Source organism: Orbicella faveolata, unplaced genomic scaffold (genome assembly GCF_042242905.1).
Source record: "Orbicella faveolata isolate gen_17 unplaced genomic scaffold, um_ofav_v1 contig_13, whole genome shotgun sequence".
In the NCBI taxonomy this organism is placed as follows: domain Eukaryota; kingdom Metazoa; phylum Cnidaria; class Anthozoa; order Scleractinia; family Merulinidae; genus Orbicella; species Orbicella faveolata.
Window position 1 is genome coordinate 51,253 of NW_028301540.1, and position 21,576 is coordinate 72,828.

At 38.2% G+C, this 21,576-nt stretch overlaps 2 protein-coding genes and 1 long non-coding RNA gene across 4 annotated transcripts; 2 read left to right on the top strand and 1 right to left on the bottom strand.

The window, feature by feature from the left end:
* The first annotated feature begins 3,625 nt into the window (after positions 1 to 3,625).
* LOC149114576 (uncharacterized) lies at positions 3,626 to 8,828 on the top strand. 2 transcript variants are annotated; one of them, XM_089283959.1, is made up of 3 exons: positions 3,626 to 3,831; positions 5,003 to 8,212; positions 8,738 to 8,828. In XM_089283959.1, exon 2 carries the CDS (start codon positions 7,307 to 7,309, stop codon positions 7,766 to 7,768), a length of 462 nt encoding a protein of 153 aa, XP_089140085.1. In that variant the 5' UTR covers positions 3,626 to 3,831; positions 5,003 to 7,306; the 3' UTR covers positions 7,769 to 8,212; positions 8,738 to 8,828. The 2 variants fall into 2 exon arrangements, with proteins under 2 accessions (XP_089140085.1, XP_089140086.1); XM_089283960.1 differs by lacking the exon at positions 3,626 to 3,831 and having other exon boundaries at positions 4,150 to 5,155; positions 5,351 to 8,212.
* LOC149114577 (uncharacterized) lies at positions 8,823 to 15,215 on the top strand. The gene is made up of 5 exons (XM_089283958.1): positions 8,823 to 8,952; positions 9,355 to 9,658; positions 10,445 to 10,537; positions 12,689 to 12,822; positions 13,227 to 15,215. The coding sequence occupies exons 1-5, from the start codon at positions 8,915 to 8,917 to the stop codon at positions 13,705 to 13,707; spliced, it is 1,050 nt and encodes a 349-aa protein (XP_089140084.1). The 5' UTR covers positions 8,823 to 8,914; the 3' UTR covers positions 13,708 to 15,215.
* Positions 15,216 to 15,628: 413 nt separating this feature from the next.
* On the bottom strand, positions 15,629 to 17,655 carry LOC149114578 (uncharacterized). The gene is made up of 2 exons (XR_016205830.1): positions 17,452 to 17,655; positions 15,629 to 15,738 (listed from the first exon to the last, which is right to left on the bottom strand). It is a non-coding gene; the product is annotated as an uncharacterized LOC149114578 (long non-coding RNA).
* Positions 17,656 to 21,576: the final 3,921 nt, after the last annotated feature.

The window sequence follows — 21,576 nt, forward strand, 5'->3', positions numbered from 1 at the left end:
TAAAAGTTCAAATCCTAAACTTATGAGACGCGAGTATATTAATTACAATAAGATTAAAAACTTAAATTTTAAAATGTCAAATCCTAAAATGGTCCAAATGTTGCTGCGCTGCGAAGATCGTTTTCCTACAAAATTGATGCGAACTTGTTGTTGAATAAAGAGAAACAGAAAGCCCGATAGTTATATCTCAACTATACTTGTCTTCTATGAAGACTAACAAAAATGATTAAATTAAAATGAGATTTGTACGCTGGGCGAAGCTTACTGAATCAGGCATCACTGAATCACTGATCTTTCATTTTTACATTACAGCATGAAACGATTTCTATTTCTGAGAGCACAAAGTTGAGACTTCTTCCTTCGCACTAGTCGTGTAAAAAACTAAAAAGCTGGCGTATCGCCGAAGAATGGTCCGTCCATATTTGGTAACTACTCAGAGCATTCCGTACCGGGCCCAGTACTTTAAGCAAAATGTCCGCTATTTTGACTTGTTTGTCCGCATTTTCATCCGATTAGCACGTTAATTCACCTCGCTAGGTGGGTTAAATTTAACCTTTAGTTTAATCCTTGGATAGTGCTAATCCAGCTTGGAGAAACAAAATTTAAACACAGGATAAATTTATTCTTTTGATTAGGACAATTTAACCGTGAATTGAAGTAAACTTAATATAAGCAAAAAAGGAGTTCTCTACCGCTGGAAAAATCCATTATTATTCAGTATAGTCTTACCTCGACCAAAAATGGACTGTGATCGAAACTGTTTACAAAATCTTTTGCCATTTTAGTAATCGCAAAAACAATTCAGGTCAGCTCTGAAATAACAAGTTTCCCTTTCACTTTCAGCGATTTGATCGTGATTATCCAAATAAGCCCTGGGGACGAGGTTGATCCAAATATGGGTGGTATCTTATCTTTCATATGACGTAGTCGAAAAAGACGTGCTCAATTCGCCCGACAATGGCGGCATGTCGAAAAAAGTCTGTAAAATGCTTTTTGTTCTCTGAGTCCGATGTCAAGTGCGGCACGGAATCTGGTTAGTGCTAAATTTCCCTTTTTGCCATCAGAGAGAAATGGCTAGAGTCACAGAGAAGTGGACCGTCGATAAGCAGACAAGTGAACGCATGCGATCTCGGGGACGAGAAAGGTATTCGATAGCGTTTTAATAATTGCTGTTTTAGTTGCGTTATGTTCATTCTTATCCGACTTTTTCCCTGGTAATACCATCATCACATCAATACGAATTGACCGTAAAACAAACAAAGCTGTGAGGTCAACGCATGCAATTTGTTTTCGTGTTTCCTTCGAAAGACAGTTTTATAGATTAGTCACAACACTTCAATGAAAATTATTGAGAAACATTAATCCCAAATGAAACACAAGCGTGTTTCATTTGCTCATTAGTTATGCATGGGGCATGCGCATGTGTCTCCAAGGAATTTACGCTTTGGAAGACCTCGATTTCTACGGATTGTGCTGAGATAAAATTATCAAATTACGGACTAAATCTTCGTATTTATAGAGAGCGAATTTTAATCGTAGTAATGTTGAAATTGTTGGGTGAGAAAATACAGAAAGATCTCTTACAGTGTATTGACGTTTCGAATAATTCATGATTTCACCATCCCATTATTTACCGAACAGTCAGTTCAATTTTGATCTTTGTTTGTTCTTAGATTTTTTTCTGTTTAGCTGAGTGATTGCATAGTTTAGGGCATCAAATCATGCTAGTAACCCGGTCAACTGAGATCTTTGGAATTACTTCCATCTACAGTTATTACCAGTTTTAATTCAGTATTTTTTCAAAGAGAAATAAATATTTTTCTAACAGTAAGGCAACTTTATCACTTGCCTTAAGCTGCAAAATTATCACTTTCATATATTACTGATTTGTAGTCGTTGAGCTTTTGAACTCTGAAGCCATCTGACTTGCTACTTGCAAAGCTCGAATCTTATATCAACCTCAGAGCTAATGTAACAGCAGTCCCACATATGATCAGCTCTAATTGTGCTGCTGGGCTGAGTGTTTTAAATTTATATTAATGAGACCTCTAACAGTTCAAATCTATCATCTTTCATTCTCCCGGCAGATGATTGATTGAAAATTGCCAAAGTTACACCACTACTAAATCCATGCCTCACAGTTCAACTTCCAGAATTTATAGAGTTGTAACTTGGTTAACCACTCCACATCCATGAAGATGCTTTTAATCTCACTGTATTTATTACATTATATTCCGAGTCGACGATTAACATTTATCATGATTTCACCCCAAGGACCATCGACTGATTGACCTGTGACTTCATTCTTCTAATACATCCTAAAAAACATACCTAAAAATATTCTTCAATGAGAGAAGTCATTGATGATTACTTCAAAATCCATTCTCTAGCTCATCCTGTGGCAGATCTTCATTGAAACTAGTTGTCAACATTGTCAAAATTAGTTGTCAACTTCAACACTAGAACAACTATTCCACACATTCATTATGTGGGACTGAGTAGAGTTGCTACTGTTCAAGGGTTATATACTCGTCATTGTCCTCACTAAGTTTATGACAGCATAAATTGTCTTATTGAAAATTTTGTTTTAAGGGTGTCCATTTTATAAGGATGCACACTATAAAAGCATTTAGTAATATTTGGTGTAATGGTATTCAAAATGTAATATTCTCCAGAAAAAAACATGAACTCGTTAATAATGTAAGGTAATACAAAATGTCCTTGCAATACAACGGAACAAAAATTGAAGGGCTCCTCCAAAAACACAACATGAACTTGTTAACAAAGTAAGGCAATAGAGAATATCCTTGCAATAAAACAAAAGGTTGATGAAATTGTTTACTAATTGAAGGGTCTTTTTTATCACGATGTGTAATTACTGTTTCTATGTCATTTATGATTTTTAGGCACTGCTGTTTTCAGTGTTCATGGGAACTTGCAACTGGCCATTATTATCTTGGGTGTTGTTATCTTGCTGGCTTTTAGCGGTTTCATCTGATGCGGTATGTTTTTTTATACTGGTGATCAGTTTTCCTGTTTGAGAGAGGTGAAAATCAATGTTTTCAAGCTTTAAGCTTAACATTTATCATGATTTCACCCCAAGGACCATCGACTGATTGACCTGTGACTTCATTCTTCTAATACATCCTAAAAAACATACCTAAAAATATTCTTCAATGAGAGAAGTCATTGATGATTACTTCAAAATCCATTCTCTAGCCCATCCTGTGGCAGATCTTCATTGAAACTAGTTGTCAACATTGTCAAAATTAGTTGTCAACTTCAACACTAGAACAACTATTCCACACATTCATTATGTGGGACTGAGTAGAGTTGCTACTGTTCAAGGGTTATATACTCGTCATTGTCCTCACTAAGTTTATGACAGCATAAATTGTCTTATTGAAAATTTTGTTTTAAGGGTGTCCATTTTATAAGGATGCACACTATAAAAGCATTTAGTAATATTTGGTGTAATGGTATTCAAAATGTAATATTCTCCAGAAAAAAACATGAACTCGTTAATAATGTAAGGTAATACAAAATGTCCTTGCAATACAACAGAACAAAAATTGAAGGGCTCCTCCAAAAACACAACATGAACTTGTTAACGAAGTAAGGCATTAGAGAATATCCTTGCAATAAAACAAAAGGTTGATGAAATTGTTTACTAATTGAAGGGTCTTTTTTATCACGATGTGTAATTACTGTTTCTATGTCATTTATGATTTTTAGGCACTGCTGTTTTCAGTGTTCATGGGAACTTGCAACTGGCCATTATTATCTTGGGTGTTGTTATCTTGCTGGCTTTTAGCGGTTTCATCTGATGCGGTATGTTTTTTTTATACTGGTGATCGGTTTTCCTGTTTGAGAGAGGTGAAAATCAATGTTTTCAAGCTTCAAGCTTTTCAAGTTTTTCAAACTTTTGGGGGTGAGGAAATTGATTTAAACACCCTACTTTGGCCCAGCCAAGATTCCTCCCTAACCCTAACCCTAACCCTAACCCTAACCCTAACCCTAAACCCTAAAACCCTAAACCCTAACCCTAAAACCCTAACCCTAAACCCTAACCTAACTCTAACCCTAACCCTAACCCTAAACCCTAACCCTAACCCTAACCCTAACCCTAACCCTAACCCTAAACCCTAACCCTAACATTGAGGTATAAAGCTTTTTAATCTTCTCGTTTCACCCCCATTTCGATACCAAGGGTGGTTTTTCTTAGAAATTTATCCTTCCGAGGGTTGGTCACAGTCAACTTTCACCCCCAAAAGCTCTTTCAGTATGTAAAATTCAGTGACAATTTCTACGGTGGGGTGTTTTTTTTGGCAGATTCATCCTTGCAGGGTGTGTAAATTTCAAATCGTACCCCTTGTTAGGTATTTTCATATCCAGGGTGGGTTTTCTCCACCTAATTTCACACCTTTTGGGGTGATTTCAAGTCAAACAACATTTCAGTGAGGTGTTTTGCTTTGAAAACTACATCCCTATCAAGGTTTGCGGTTGTGATTACGAACCCTACTGGGGTGTTTTAGACCGAAAGCCACATCTCTCTGGGGTGGCACGATTTGCAATATTAACCCTTGTGGGACGCAAAATCAACCCTGTTGGGGTTATTTTTTGTTATCCTGGACACTTGTGGGGTGATTTCAAGGAAAAAAACACCTTTCTGGGGTGTCTTGTTCAACAGATTCACCCCATTGAGGGTGATTTTTCTTAAAAAATCACCCTGCTTGTTTTTTGAGTATTCACTCCTTTTCCACTCTAATAACATATATATATACACATTATATACACACAAGTGGCATTGCCAAGGATCTCTATAAGAAAAGGTCATAAAAATGGAAAAAAAAAACAAAACAAGACAAAACCAATGCGAATGCACTACCCCTTGACCAGATAAACCAGTGTCCGGTTAAATGACCACTTTGACCATTTGAGTGTTGTTTTCTTTTCCTTAGTATGTTTTGGTTCTTTCTTTTTCTTTTTCTTTTTTTCGCAGAAAACCACGTGACGCTTAGATTGGCTAGTTGAAGTAGGATTCGATCCTTGACAAGATAAACCAGCGTCCGGTTAAATGACCAGGAATTTTCCTTTGCTGTACGGGTTCTGAAGTCGCTGGAGTCAAGTGCTTGAAGATGACTAGCTGTATAGGGTGAGAGAATCCTAACATTTATTTCCGTATTGGCATAATAGCCTTTAATGTTGGACAAAGGTCGCTCCGCTTAATTAGGAAACTGCTTGAACTAAAAAAATTCTCGAGTTCTGCTAGGGCATCCTGGTAACGTCATAGTTTATTGGTGGCTTGTATGTGAAGGTGAGTGTTTATTATTTTTTTTTATTTTTGCAGAATATTTAAAGGAAAACGGTTTATAACGCAGCCAGCTAGGGAAGTGAAACTTTTATGGAAAAGAATAACGCAGAGAAGAACTCCCAAGAGTTTTGACAACATTGTTAGATCGGATATTCCTAGTACTGTATTAAAAATCACAAAAGAAATGAGATTGTCTTTTTTAAGTTTGTTATTAGGTAGTTTAAGAAGACCAAATAGCACACTTTCGATAACCCACTTTTTCAGTCAAATCCTGACCAAAATCCCGTGTCGTGGGAGTTAAGATACCCCTTCAGCCTATAGTTAAGCGACTATAGTTAAGCCTATAGTTAAGCAACGTTATTCGTGTCATTTATTTTTTTTTGAATCCATTAAGGTTATTTCAAGCGGCCATGTACTCTTTTTATATTAACTTATTTCTGTTCATTTAATTCTATTTGTGAGCTGAGTATAAATAAACTTGTTGTCGAATCCTTTCAAGTTTTGTTTAATACTACCGCACAAGCTTGAAGCTGGAAAACTAAATTGGGGTTCCTTTTCAGCCAGCACTGATGCCATATCATCAAAAGCGCGTTTCCGCGCGCATTTTATTTTTTTTTTTTGCTTTATATCTCAACACTATCATTGTGTCTGGCACTGTGGCGCGTTTTCCGGGATAAAATGGAGAATTTGACGGGCTATTTTAGCCCGCCGATATAAACTGTCAGTTTAGCAATTGTACAGTTAATTGCATAACCTTTCTCGAATCTAACTTTCGTGTCTTCTACGAATTTAACTTTTATCGAACCTCGAATTTGACTTTCGTGTCTTTCAATAACAGCCATTCAACTTGTAAACGCTCGCATGATTGTTCAGACTGTTTTTGTCCCAGTCTTTATTTTCTCAATGCCCTCTCAAGTGTTAATCACAGTAAAAGAGGTTATGTTCCTGGGCAGAAATATGTCTGCTTGTGCGTCCCTAGCTCGCTTTAAAACAACCGTTTTTTATTAGTGTTTTGTCACCTCTATTGTAACTTCATAGTTAATAGTTACTGGAGCTTTCAGTAACATGCGGACACTTAAATTCAAAGCGCAATCGACAAATGCGTTTTTCGCTACCGTCAATGAAATGTTCGACGGCGCCTCCCAGTTTCCGATTACTGCCGAGCTCGCGGTAATCAAATCGCTGAGCACAGTTCAGACAACGAAACAGTGCTCGGCAGTGGTCGGAAGCTGGGAGGCGCCGCCGAACATTTGATTGGCGGTAGCGAAAAACGCATTTTTCGGTTGAGCTTTGAATGTAAGAGTCCGCATGTAATTGAAAGGTGCGGTAATAAGTTAGTGTTCCTGTATATTTAACCGCAATTTTGCATTAACCGCCGCTTCTGAAGATGTATGCAGAAGCATACGAAACGTCAAGTAAAAGATAACAAGTGATGTGTTTATATCTGATGTTTGTCACCGCTGTTTGTCTCATTTCTATATTTGGGAAACAATGCGTACACGCATGAGTGCAAACTTTATTTCAATTCCAATTTAAATAGTTGATAAACTAGTACATCCGAGAAAATCATGCAAAAATAACCTTCCTACAAGATCGAGCAGAGTAACTTACATCAAGCTGTGAAGTTATGAAGTTATGCAATAATGAATAAAAAGATCACAGGAAGTGAAGCTCTTTGCACGATCCGGTCACATGGTACGGAGTTAATTACGCAAGTTACACAGTGGGATTTCCAAAACAAAGGAACTCGCACCAGTCTAGGACGACTTTCCTTTGTTTTGAAAATCCCACTGTGTAACTTGCGTCCCAGCGGAATTAATTCTGTACCATGTGACCGGATCGTACAAAGAGCCTATTTTATACCTGTGAAAATTCTCGTAGTTCGTAAAGCATCGTTCTTGCACCATTCAATCATTTTTTCCACATCATCATTGAGTACGCCAACAGACCACACGCTCGGGTATTTTCTTCGTCGTAACCACCTTTTTCGCAATGGAAGAACAAATGCCTTGCTCCTCTAGTGCTCCAGATAACTCGGCAGTACATGTAATTGAAATCGAGGATGATTGCCCGCTATCACCCGTCCCGCTCGAGCAGGAAAAGTTGGTAGAACCACTCTTCGAAAATGAAGACGGCGTCGCTGAGGGTAAAATTCACGCGTTACCTACCCTGAATTCAGCGCAGAGAGAGGCCGACAATGAAGACGACGTCGTTGCGGGTGAATTTCATGCGGAATCTACCCTGCATTCAGCGCAGAGAGGGAACAAGCGCAAAACCCCGTATTCGGTTAAATTCGGTGAGCTACCCGAGGCAGTCAGAAAGTTTTTGGCTTCCGTAAAGAGATTCTTTACCCAGAAAGTCAACTTTGAAAGAGAGAAAGCACCGGTGACCCTTTCTACTTACGAGAAGGCTCAAGAGAGAATGCTTTGTAAGTATCTTTGTTTCTTTTTTTAATTTTGGCCTTAATTTCCACGTTTGCGCCTAAGTGATGATAACCGATATTTGGGTGACGCGATTTAACATATAACCTCTCCTTTTTTATCTTCTTCGCAGGCTTTCTGGGTTACGTTAGAACTACTTTAGGCCGTGATGAAGAGCTTCTACCACATTGCTTTTTGAGAGTTCCCTTGATCGAAGCTTACGTTGAATTTTTGAAGGTGAGAGAAATTCTTTACAGGCTTTCGTATTAAGTTTTGACACCTTAGTAGAAACGCCCAAGGGAACTCACGGCCGGGGACTGAAAACCACATCAGTTAGTTTCGTAAAAAAATGTGAGCCCGTAATACCTGTGTGTAAAGAAACTGCTGAAAATGACGAATATTGGAGGATTTTCGCTATGCACGTTAACATCACAGATAAATTACGCTATGATTGGGACCTATATCTTTTGCATCTGAGGTATTGTTTTAAAGTAACTTCTCGCCATAAATTAGTGGACTTTTAACCTTACGACGTGTACTAAGTTGTGTTGATTACTCACAATGTGTTATCAGCAATGCGATATCTTTTTACCGATCTGCCGTTGAAACTTGTTTTATGCTAACAATAACCTTAAATCTGTTTTGGACGTTGTCTTTATCGAATTAAAGAGAAATTATAAATAGCTAGCTGCTAATAAGTTGACTCTATACGTTAAGAAGTCAATAATAGTTGTTATTATTAGTAGTAGTATTATTCCATACTTTTTCTGAAAGAAAGAAATTCCCAACAAATTGGAAAATTTTAATATCACTGATTTACTGCTTGGTGGGTGAAATTTTTCCTTTCGAGCTTGAAAACTTTAACCCAGAGACTCTTGCCTCTGATGAATTTCTGCTACATGTTGATTCTTTTCTTTTCCTTTTCTTTCGTTTACATCTATTTATTTACTTATTGATTTTTGGCTGTTCCGAGCCTCAATTAACCTGTTCTGTTTCCTCACAGGAAGAACGAAATTGCAGCTCTGCGACGGTTTCAAATCACATCAGCTCACTTCTCTACCCAATCAAATTTGTGCACAGAGAGCATGCTCCTGATTTCAAAGGGGTCCCCATTATCCGTCAGCTGAGAGTTCAAGCTCGAATTCTCCAGAAAGAAGGTGACTTGGAAAGGCCGTCCACAATGGAAGATCTTTCTGCCCAAAATCGCTGGATCCCTTGGTAAGTCTTGGCATGGAAACTGTTTTTTGTTCACTCTGTGACAGGAGAGACTGCGATTAGTACCAGCAATATTATACCTGGAAAAATGACTTGGTTCTGATTGGCTAAAAAAGAGTGAAGCTCTCGCATAACTAGATGTAGACTACAGATTGTTAAGAATCAATTGTGTTAGTTAGCAATCACATGATTACGGATACTAGTTTGAGGCTAGCTTAGAGCTTCAGGAGGAATTGGCACTTGAAAGTAAACTGACTAACCATTGTTTGTTTGCGGTTAGCAAGATAGATCTCTCTTGGCTGCAGTACTTTTATCCTGAATTGTTCCCTTTCCCTTTGTCCTGGACAGCCAAACCTGTGTGAACCTCTTTCCTTTTTTTGTTTTTGGTTTTGTCTTTAAAAAAAGGGAGGAAGTGGTTTCTGCTGTTAGCACCCAGCGAGAAAAGTTTGAATTGACTGGTCCAATGAAGTTCAAAGCCAAGGAATTTTGCGATCTCATTATGCTATCCCTGTATGTGTTCATTCCCCCGTCACGGGGGCTGGAAATCAGGACCCTGGAAGTGCTGTCAGGGGAAGAGGCCAGGAACTTCGACCCAAAGACCTCAGCTGGGAAGAATTACCTGCTTGTCAAGGATAGTGGGGCTATTATCCTCCACTTTAACAATTACAAGACCAGAAAGTTTTCTGGACGAGATGAGCTGTCTCTACAGGTTAGACAATTTCCTCTCTGGTTCCAGTAAATTAAGTAAATAAATAAATAAGTTTGTTTACCGAGGGTGACACATTACAGTTGACGACTGGTAAACTTCTGGCCCTCCCCTTAAATAGATAGAGCTAATTTACAAAATAATATTGAAAAGGGCAAAGACAGTAAATGTAATATTAAAAGGATAAAACATTTATGAAATGGGAAAGCTATCCAAGCCAGCATAACCTTCCTTACAAGAATTCTGTTTGCAGGCATTAATACTGGTGCCAGATCTTATAGTAATAGGTAGAGAGTTCCAAAGTTTTGCAGCTGTAACAAGAAGAGTTTTTCCACCTTCTGTGTCACGTTTATTTCTAGAGCAGCGTATAGTTATATCACCATAGTGTGAGATTCTGGTCGACATGTTGCTGATACGCACTAATTTATCTCCAAAGTACTCTGGGCATTGCCCATTTAAGCATTTGTGGCATGAGCATAATTTATTTACAATACATTGATCTCATCATAAAAGGGTAGCCAGTTTTGTGATCCTGCACCACTAATGGTGATCTGAGATGATTTACCTAAAATTTCTACTGATTGACATGGATGTAAAACTCCATCCATAAACATTTGTTTATATCTGTTGATGTTGATGCCATTTTCAAGCTGGTTAGTTTGGCCATTTATTCCAATCTTTAATTGTTAGAAATTTGTACAAAGGCTGTTCTGCACCCAAAAGTATTGACTTATCATTTAGTTTGATGATTGACCAGACATTGAGGTCAATGCCACTGATCTTTTTCAGCCTGAAGACGAGCTCTGTCGACTTTTGTCATCGTACATAAAGGATTATCGGCCGCATTTGGTTACAGAGTCAAGCCAAAGCTACCTACTGCTGGTAAGGTTTAACCTGTTTTGACCAAGTTACCAAATGATATCCTCACATCTTGTGTAAGTTAGATTTCAACCTCTGGACTTTTGGGGTGAGGAAATTGATCCCAGCCAAGGATCCTCCCTAACCCTAACCCTAACGTTGAGGCATAAAGCTGTTTAATCTTCTCGTTTCACCCCCATTTCGATACCAAGAGTGGTTTTTCTTAGAAATTTCATCCTTCAAGGGTTGGTCACAGTCAGCTTTCACCCCCAAAAGCTCTTTCAGTATGTAAAATTCAGTGACAATTTCTACGGTGGGGTGTTTTTTTTGGCAGATTCATCCTTGCAGGGTGTGTAAATTTCAAATCTTACCCCTTGTTAGGAAATTTTCATATCCAGGGTGGGTTTTCTGCACCTAATTTCACACCTTTTTGGGGTGATTTCAAGTCAAACAACATTTCAGTGAGGCAAGCCTGCAAATAACAGTCGGTCATTGGACAATTGTCTGGTAAATTTGAGGTTTTGACAGGTAAAAGCTTAGCCTGGTTGGACACTCTGACCGGGCATTTCCGCTAAAATGAAAAATATTTTAACTGGAAATTTGTGGCTGAATATGGGACAACTTATTTTGTTATACTGCCACACAATGCTACGGAAAAAAGCATTGTTATCGGTTTTGTTTTATTCTAATTCTGAGAATTTTATCACGCGCAGTGCGCCATCTCAAATGTTATGTCGAATTGTAAACATATCACAACAGTACCACTATTCCTGCGTGTTAATTTACGCATTTTGCGGTGGCGTTGTGAAAGATCGTGAAGCCCCATTTAGTCTGAATTATGTTCGTCTGAAAAACTACTTAGAACTGAGGTCTTATGTAATTACTCGTTGTTTGTTGCCACCAAGTGTTGTGGAATTAATTTTCAGTTGTAATACATTGACCTGATTAAAGATATTATGGAAATTGAATACACAGCCCAAATACTCACGTTTCGTTTATCTGAATGCAATCGCTTTCAAAAACTTTAAAACCTCTAAAATGTAACCAAATGTTTTTCTAGTCCGTATGATCAAAAGTCAGTTAAATTTTTAACCTTTTATAGTTTTTTTTACGTCTGGCAGTGTGGTTGAAATATAGTTTCCGTACCACAGACATGTTTTTGTGAAAAGCGTGAATGTACAAATTGGTCACGCTTTATAGTCACGACCGCCTCCAATTCCACATTTTAAATAATTACGCCAATTTTTTATTCAATTGACCCCGAAAGCTTTCAGAGGAAACTTGCTTTCAGAAAAAGTCGAAGAATTCGTTTCGGCCAATTTTCAAGTCTCTGAATGTTATTGTGAGGTTTTATACTGACAAGGTGTCCGTGCGGGAGGTTGTTTCATCCCTTTTCCTGTTCAGTCCCTAGACGTTGTGGGAAACTTGTTACATTGGAAACGCTTGTGTGACTAGGGGTATAAGCGTTTGTAAATTTGTCAATTTTCAACAGGTAAATTAATACCAGACATAATGTAAAGGTCCCCTTGCTGGTGCTAGTAGCAATTTTACACTCAGTTGACTTTTAAGCTATTTGAATTTGCAACCAATGTTTTGGCGAAGAGTCTACACTGAAATACCAAAATGTCTCAAATGTCTCTTTTTAATTTATAATGACAAACAATTTTTTTTGTCCGACCAGACTGGCTTTTTGTCAGGTCAAAACTTGTCTTTGTCGTGACAAATGACCTGCCTATAAACAAAAATTATTTGTAGGCTTGGTGAGGTATTTTGTTTTGAAAACTACATTCCTGTCAAGGTTCACGGTTATTATTACGAACCCTAGTGGGGTGTTTTAGACCGAAAGCCACATCTCTCTGGGGTGGCACGATTTGCAATATTAACCCTTGTGTGATGCAAAATCAACCCCGTTGGGGTTATTTTTTGTTATCCTGGACACTTGTGGGGTGATTTCAGGGGAAAAAGAAAACCTTTCTGGGGTGTCTTGTTCAACAGATTCACTCTGCTTGTTTTTTTGAGTATTCACTCCTTTCTCCACTCTAATAACCTATATATATACACATTATATACACACAAGTGGTATTGGCAAGGATCTCTATAAGAAGAGGTCATAAAAATGGAAAAAACAAAACAAGACAAAACCAATGCAAATGCACTGCCCCTTTTTGTCTCCAGAACAAGAATGGTGGTCACTTCACTGCTGCCTCCTTCTCCGCTCACTTGAAGAGTGTGCTATATGGCCTTACGGGAAAGCTGGCCTCTATAAACATCCTTCGATCTTCGTTCATCACATGGGCATACGACAAATCGTGAGTGGACGCATAGTTATTCTTAGTAATTCAGAGTGCACATTTAATCTTAAAAATAGTGAAGTTGAGTCAAGAGGTCAATCTTTCTTTGACTCGCATGAAACATTCTTAGCTTAAAATCAAAGGATTCAAATAATTTATTATTTCTATTTTCTCTTGGGACCATTCTCAGTCCCAGGTGAAACTGGAAACAGTTCTTATGCAAAATTTTAGAGGGAAAACAAATAGTATTATGGTATTTTTGAAAGTGGCCTATTATAAAATATATATTTTTAACAAGAAGTATTGTGGTATTTTTGAAAGTGGCCTATTATGAAATATACATTTTTTCTTTTCGCTCACTGGCTGGCATTTTTAAGTCTTTGGTCAATCATAACTCAGACATTGTTCTATGATTTTAACAGGGACTGTACCGACTCTCTCAAGGTTTCCTTGGCATCTGCGCTCAGGCATTCACGTAAACAAGCACAAACTACGTATGATCGGCGCACAGCAAATCAGAAGAAACGGCTGGCGGTTGACTTGGCCAGAGATTACGCAGAGGGCCGTCTCGACGAAGAGGAAGATGCAACTGCTGAGGAACCAGAAGAGGGTTGTGCGGATGTAAACAGGGGCGATTTTGTGGCCGTTGTCACAGAGGAGAGCACCTATCAGAATCCGAAGGTTTTTATTGGCCAGGTCCAGTCCATAAGAGAAAGAGAGGCAACGCTGTTGTATTACAAACACATAGGCACCAACTTGTATAAGCTTGAACTCTCAGGTGAAGAGTGGAAAGAAGGCATCGACAGCCTTGTTCCTGTACAATTGCAAGCCACCAAAAAGCGAGCCGGCGTCTACAAACTCATGACTTCCACTCGTACCATCCACAAGGCAGTCAAAGACTAACTCTCTCCGTGCAGTCTTACAGTCAAGCTCCGAGCAGTGAAAAACCATCTGATTTCCCAAAAGCAGTTTCACTTCCCAAAGACCAGAATCAATTCGCAAAAGTTCACATCCCAATTTTTTTCCTCAAAATCTTGTGACCTGCATGAGAGCTTGACTGAAAGTTGCATGTTTTCAAACAAGAGGGCCTAACAGAATAAGAATAATTTAGTTGAAGATAAATGTTATCGTCATTACCAAGACAGGGTACCGATAATTTCTCAGTCGTTCCATGAATTCGTTGTCCCAGTTTGCTAAATGCAAGTGAATGAGAGGTTGATTTAATATGTAGCTTTAGTGACTTGGAATGACATCACCTCAATCATTTGAGCCAGTAATTGCTTTATTGAGCCAGTAATTGCTTTATTGAGCCAGTTAAATTGACTCCACATGTACAAATGCAAATGACAATGATATTATTATTCTTAATTGGAACAAGGGCAATTTTTGCATGAAGTGAAATTCAAAATTCTATGCATATCTACCAATTCTGTAGATGCTTGGCCCGTCAATGGAAGTGAGGCTGATGTCCATTCCTCCCTTTGATGCAAATGGCAAGTATTAATACTGGTAGTGTAGCAGCTCTCATAACTTGCTTTTCTTTGGTATTGTAAGCAGCTTCTATTGTTTTGAAGTCTAAGTCATTGCTTCAATTGTTTGGTCTTTTGTTTTTGGCTAGGGTAGCAACCCAATCGTATTATACGCTACGAGAGATGCCACATTACCCATTAAAACTGCCAGACCAGCCCTCTATATAGGGCACACATGAAATTTCCAGTTTTGAACTGGGCAAATGAGACCTCCTCGGCTCACAAATTTTTGTTTCAAGATCGATTGTTCATCCACTCGTGCACTCTTTTCAGTGATTAGGAAGCCTGTGAAAGATATTAAGTAAACAGTGGTTGAGCCCATAAGGTCTTTGCTGTCATTTACTCTTTTTAAAACTTGCTTTTTGTATTCACAGTTTCAAAACTTTCCGACGCACAGAGCAGTGCTGCAATCAAATGACTTAATTCTCAACAAAAAAGGCCAATAAATACTCAGATACTTGCTGATTGATAAACAATTTTACTCTATAAAAATTATTGTCCAGCCAAGAAACATGAGAGAGCTCATGCAGGGCTCAAAACTTAATGGGAGACTTAATAGATTTCTGGCTTTATTAGACATAATATTGGTACTGTCAAACAAATGACATGAAATTAATATCACCAGAGTTGCAATTATTAGGAGAAAGGCAGGAGATAGGAAACTTAATACCTGTGCCCTATAACTATGGTAACAGGAGTTACTGAGCAAGACAATAATCTTCAACTTAATATTACGAGAAATGATAATTTCAATAATTAGCTTTCTAGTTGTTGTTTTCGGAAGGTTAATTCTGAATGAAGAGTGCTTTTTGTGTTCTGCACAGACACTAGCAGTTGAATAATGTTGTTTACACATTAAAGATTATTGACAGGAAATTTGAATTGATTGTTTCAGTTGCCTTTTGTTGTTATTTATCTAAATGGAAAATAGGCTGTTGTGTTTTCCAAAGCCAAACATCTACGCAATAGATAGATAGATTCACGAGTGTCTAATGAAGGCTAACAAATATTAGTGGCTTGGTTCCTTCCTGAAAAAGTGCCTCTCTCCTGGCAGACCATAAAAAGTTATTATTATTATTGTAATATAAGTGAATGAAGAAAGACAGATGAACACATTGGGTGGCTAGACTTCTTTATTGGTTATTTTGAATCTAAGCAAGGATGATGATGATAACAATCTGTCTTTATTCATGTACTTATATACTTTAATGATAATGTAACTAATAGTCAATATGTATTAGAGATAAGGGGAAAGAAATCAACAAAAGACAAACCAATGTGAAGAACAGGAAAACTAATCAAAAAACTTTTTTTATTCTCCGGATTTGGGTCTAGGCACACATTCATTCATTGGTGCATTTGAGTCCCAGTAGAAGGCATGGGTCCTCTCTGCCAAATACAGCTACTGCAAGTGGAAGGAAATGAAATGGAATTAAATTTCATTCAATGAAGCCTCATACTCCCCGAGCTGGGGGTACTCTGGATTTCAATTGACAGGGACAATCAAATGATGAACCACCCAAAATCCCTAGGGCCTCAAACAAAACCCCCAAAATCCCATGAACCAAAATTTTGACCCCCCAAAAATCCCTTGCCAAATTTTCAAGCCATAGAAATTTCCAGAAAGCATCAAATGATATCCAAGAACACGTTCTGTTACAACAGAACATTAGGAACAACCCTACAAAATGTTCCTATCTCAAAAATTCCTGAAATGGAAAATTTCAAACCACCAAGAATTTGGACGTAATTGACCAGCAAAAAGAAATAATAATCATAACAATTACAATTTCCTCAAATGTGATTGGTGCATAAACTGCTGTATTTTGCTCTAATTAATCTGCAAAGCTGTAATCGGACAGTGTAATCGGGCAGTTGGCTGTAATCGGACACCTGTAATCGGAGAGTTACATGAGCCAATCATGTTAAGTCCTCTCCACTAAATCCACCAACCACAACATTGATTGTAATTACTATGGTAACCAATTCAAGAGACTGACTTTGTAAAATTGTGGAGGTTTAGTCTCTGGTGACTGTTTTGAAAGAAACTTAACAGCCACTTTGCAAGCTATTCTCCATATTTTTAATTATGATATTTAAAATGACTATTAAATGCTCTTTTTTCAAATGAATTTTTGCTTTTGTGCGAAATTGTAATTGTTATGATTAATTGGTAACGGGACATCGTGTCGTCCAATTCAGTCTGTGATCACACTCGTGAATAACAAATCGGACACCCTCTTCGCAGTCGTCCGATTTTGTTAATCACTTGTGTGATTACAGACCAAATTGGACTCCATCCAGTCCTATTACCATTATTAATAATAATAATAATAATAATTATAATAATAATAATAGTAATAATAACAATAATAATAATAACAAAAGACATAAAAATAGCCCTTTAAAAACTCTTTCTACAAGCTAAAATAACATTTTTTATAAAGATACGTCTGGTGTATAGGTTTAAATAGACTTGAATTATGGCATGAACGTATATCACTGGGTAGCTTGTTCCCAAAGTTCTGGAGCTGATACAGGAAATGCTCTGGATCCATAGATCCTGATAGAATATCATTAGTTTGGTAACTGACATTTTGATATTTAATTGATATTTTGGTGATAGTAAAATGATAATGTCGAGAAATTATTTGAATCACAATGTACCTCTCACATATCGAAATATCATTACCACGTGGGACTATTACATCAAATTATTCGCTATGAAATCGTCCCGAAAATAACAAAACAGACACTGAATATAATAATATCAAAATCGGTTTGTTTCGCTGCTGTTTGCTTGTGGTCAGCTTTTATTTGTTGTCAGTAAGGGACAGCATTGTATTGTAGCATGATTTATCACTTTATCCCAGGCAAAAGAAGACATTCTGGATTATTCATTCTAATAATATTGTCATGACTTTACACTAGATCGATGGGCAAAGAGGAGATTTTTACTTGATTGAATATTACGATGATATCATGATGACATTTGCTTCCATACGGTCTATCGAAAAATTCGCGTTGGCTATCTCTCCGCCGAAACAAGAAGCATGCACAAGCTCCAGCACTTTTCATGTAATTAAGCAAACTAAAAACACAACACGACATTACTTACCATCCTCACGAGAAACAAGTTTGTTTAGAATTTCAAATTTACCACTTCGCTCTCAAAATGGCTCACAATACAAAGAGAACACTCCGCCACGCCTGGAACCTAGTTTCCACTCCTTCCTCTGACATGACAATAATCCCAGGAAATCAATATGGAATCAAACGCCAGAAATGACCAGGAATTGTTCTTTGCTGTACGGGTTCTGGAGTCGCTGGAGTCAAGTGCTTGGAGACGGCTAACATCATGCGTGGGGTGAGAGAATCCTAACATTTATTTCATATCTGATTCTAAAATCTATCAGTTTTGCTAAGACTCGCAACAAATCTTTGGACTCGCAATATTTTCAATGTTTTGAATATTTGAATAGTTCTCTCTATTTCAGCCAGTATCATTTGATATTTCATATTTAAGTGTATATTATTTAATCACCTCAGAGATTAAAGAGTGACACTTCATATCGGCACTTAATGCCTTGCCAGTTAACCCGTATCAAGCTGCTTTACCAACTAAATTATGTAGTATCTGTGTAGGTAACATACTTACTGAGTGTTGTGTTCATCTCATGGGAATAAGTTGACTACTGGTTACGGGCAGCTGGGGTGTATTCCAGCACGCACGAACCGGACAACTTACATACATGTCTTCTCCAGTCTGACTCTAGGTTTTGGCAGGGGGGGGGGAGGGGGCAGGGAGGGGTTGAGTGAGTGTTGTTTTCATTTCCTTAGTATGTTTTGGTTGGTTCTTTCTTTCTTTTTTTGTTTTGTTTTGTTTTTTTTTCGCAGAAAACCACGTGACACTTAGATTGGCTAGTTGAAGTAGCATTCGATCCTTGACGAGATAAACCAGCGTCCGGTGAAATGACCAGGAATTGTTCTTTGCTGTACGGGTTCTGGAGTCGCTGGAGTCAAGTGCTTGGAGACGGCTAACATCATGCGTGGGGTGAGAGAATCCTAACATTTATTTCATATCTGATTCTAAAATCTATCAGTTTTGCTAAGACTTGCAACAAATCTTTGGACTCGCAATATTTTCAATGTTTTGAATATTTGAATAGTTCTCTCTATTTCAGCCAGTATCATTTGATATTTCATATTTAAGTGTATATTATTTAATCACCTCAGAGATTAAAGAGTGACACTTCATATCGGCACTTAATGCCTTGCCAGTTAACCCGTATCAAGCTGCTTTACCAACTAAATTATGTAGTATCTGTGTAGGTAACATACTTACTGAGTGTTGTGTTCATCTCATGGGAATAAGTTGACTACTGGTTACGGGCAGCTGGGGTGTATTCCAGCACGCACGAACCGGACAACTTACATACATGTCTTCTCCAGTCTGACTCTAGGTTTTGGCAGGGGGGGGGGGAGGGGGCAGGGAGGGGTTGAGTGAGTGTTGTTTTCATTTCCTTAGTATGTTTTGGTTGGTTCTTTCTTTCTTTTTTTGTTTTGTTTTGTTTTTTTTTCGCAGAAAACCACGTGACACTTAGATTGGCTAGTTGAAGTAGCATTCGATCCTTGACGAGATAAACCAGCGTCCGGTGAAATGACCAGGAATTGTTCTTTGCTGTACGGGTTCTGGAGTCGCTGGAGTCAAGTGCTTGGAGACGGCTAACATCATGCGTGGGGTGAGAGAATCCTAACATTTATTTCATATCTGATTCTAAAATCTATCAGTTTTGCTAAGACTTGCAACAAATCTTTGGACTCGCAATATTTTCAATGTTTTGAATATTTGAATAGTTCTCTCTATTTCAGCCAGTATCATTTGATATTTCATATTTAAGTGTATATTATTTAATCACCTCAGAGATTAAAGAGTGACACTTCATATCGGCACTTAATGCCTTGCCAGTTAACCCGTATCAAGCTGCTTTACCAACTAAATTATGTAGTATCTGTGTAGGTAACATACTTACTGAGTGTTGTGTTCATCTCATGGGAATAAGTTGACTACTGGTTACGGGCAGCTGGGGTGTATTCCAGCACGCACGAACCGGACAACTTACATACATGTCTTCTCCAGTCTGACTCTAGGTTTTGGCAGGGGGGGGGGAGGGGGCAGGGAGGGGTTGAGTGAGTGTTGTTTTCATTTCCTTAGTATGTTTTGGTTGGTTCTTTCTTTCTTTTTTTGTTTTGTTTTGTTTTTTTTTCGCAGAAAACCACGTGACACTTAGATTGGCTAGTTGAAGTAGCATTCGATCCTTGACGAGATAAACCAGCGTCCGGTGAAATGACCAGGAATTGTTCTTTGCTGTACGGGTTCTGGAGTCGCTGGAGTCAAGTGCTTGGAGACGGCTAACATCATGCGTGGGGTGAGAGAATCCTAACATTTATTTCATATCTGATTCTAAAATCTATCAGTTTTGCTAAGACTTGCAACAAATCTTTGGACTCGCAATATTTTCAATGTTTTGAATATTTGAATAGTTCTCTCTATTTCAGTCAGTATCATTTGATATTTCATATTTAAGTGTATATTATTTAATCACCTCAGAGATTAAAGAGTGACACTTCATATCGGCACTTAATGCCTTGCCAGTTAACCCGTATCAAGCTGCTTTACCAACTAAATTATGTAGTATCTGTGTAGGTAACATACTTACTGAGTGTTGTGTTCATCTCATGGGAATAAGTTGACTACTGGTTACGGGCAGCTGGGGTGTATTCCAGCACGCACGAACCGGACAACTTACATACATGTCTTCTCCAGTCTGACTCTAGGTTTTGGCAGGGGGGGGGGGAGGGGGCAGGGAGGGGTTGAGTGAGTGTTGTTTTCATTTCCTTAGTATGTTTTGGTTGGTTCTTTCTTTCTTTTTTTGTTTTGTTTTGTTTTTTTTTCGCAGAAAACCACGTGACACTTAGATTGGCTAGTTGAAGTAGCATTCGATCCTTGACGAGATAAACCAGCGTCCGGTGAAATGACCAGGAATTGTTCTTTGCTGTACGGGTTCTGGAGTCGCTGGAGTCAAGTGCTTGGAGACGGCTAACATCATGCGTGGGGTGAGAGAATCCTAACATTTATTTCATATCTGATTCTAAAATCTATCAGTTTTGCTAAGACTTGCAACAAATCTTTGGACTCGCAATATTTTCAATGTTTTGAATATTTGAATAGTTCTCTCTATTTCAGCCAGTATCATTTGATATTTCATATTTAAGTGTATATTATTTAATCACCTCAGAGATTAAAGAGTGACACTTCATATCGGCACTTAATGCCTTGCCAGTTAACCCGTATCAAGCTGCTTTACCAACTAAATTATGTAGTATCTGTGTAGGTAACATACTTACTGAGTGTTGTGTTCATCTCATGGGAATAAGTTGACTACTGGTTACGGGCAGCTGGGGTGTATTCCAGCACGCACGAACCGGACAACTTACATACATGTCTTCTCCAGTCTGACTCTAGGTTTTGGCAGGGGGGGGGGGAGGGGGCAGGGAGGGGTTGAGTGAGTGTTGTTTTCATTTCCTTAGTATGTTTTGGTTGGTTCTTTCTTTCTTTTTTTGTTTTGTTTTGTTTTTTTTTCGCAGAAAACCACGTGACACTTAGATTGGCTAGTTGAAGTAGCATTCGATCCTTGACGAGATAAACCAGCGTCCGGTGAAATGACCAGGAATTGTTCTTTGCTGTACGGGTTCTGGAGTCGCTGGAGTCAAGTGCTTGGAGACGGCTAACATCATGCGTGGGGTGAGAGAATCCTAACATTTATTTCATATCTGATTCTAAAATCTATCAGTTTTGCTAAGACTTGCAACAAATCTTTGGACTCGCAATATTTTCAATGTTTTGAATATTTGAATAGTTCTCTCTATTTCAGTCAGTATCATTTGATATTTCATATTTAAGTGTATATTATTTAATCACCTCAGAGATTAAAGAGTGACACTTCATATCGGCACTTAATGCCTTGCCAGTTAACCCGTATCAAGCTGCTTTACCAACTAAATTATGTAGTATCTGTGTAGGTAACATACTTACTGAGTGTTGTGTTCATCTCATGGGAATAAGTTGACTACTGGTTACGGGCAGCTGGGGTGTATTCCAGCACGCACGAACCGGACAACTTACATACATGTCTTCTCCAGTCTGACTCTAGGTTTTGGCAGGGGGGGGGGGGAGGGGGCA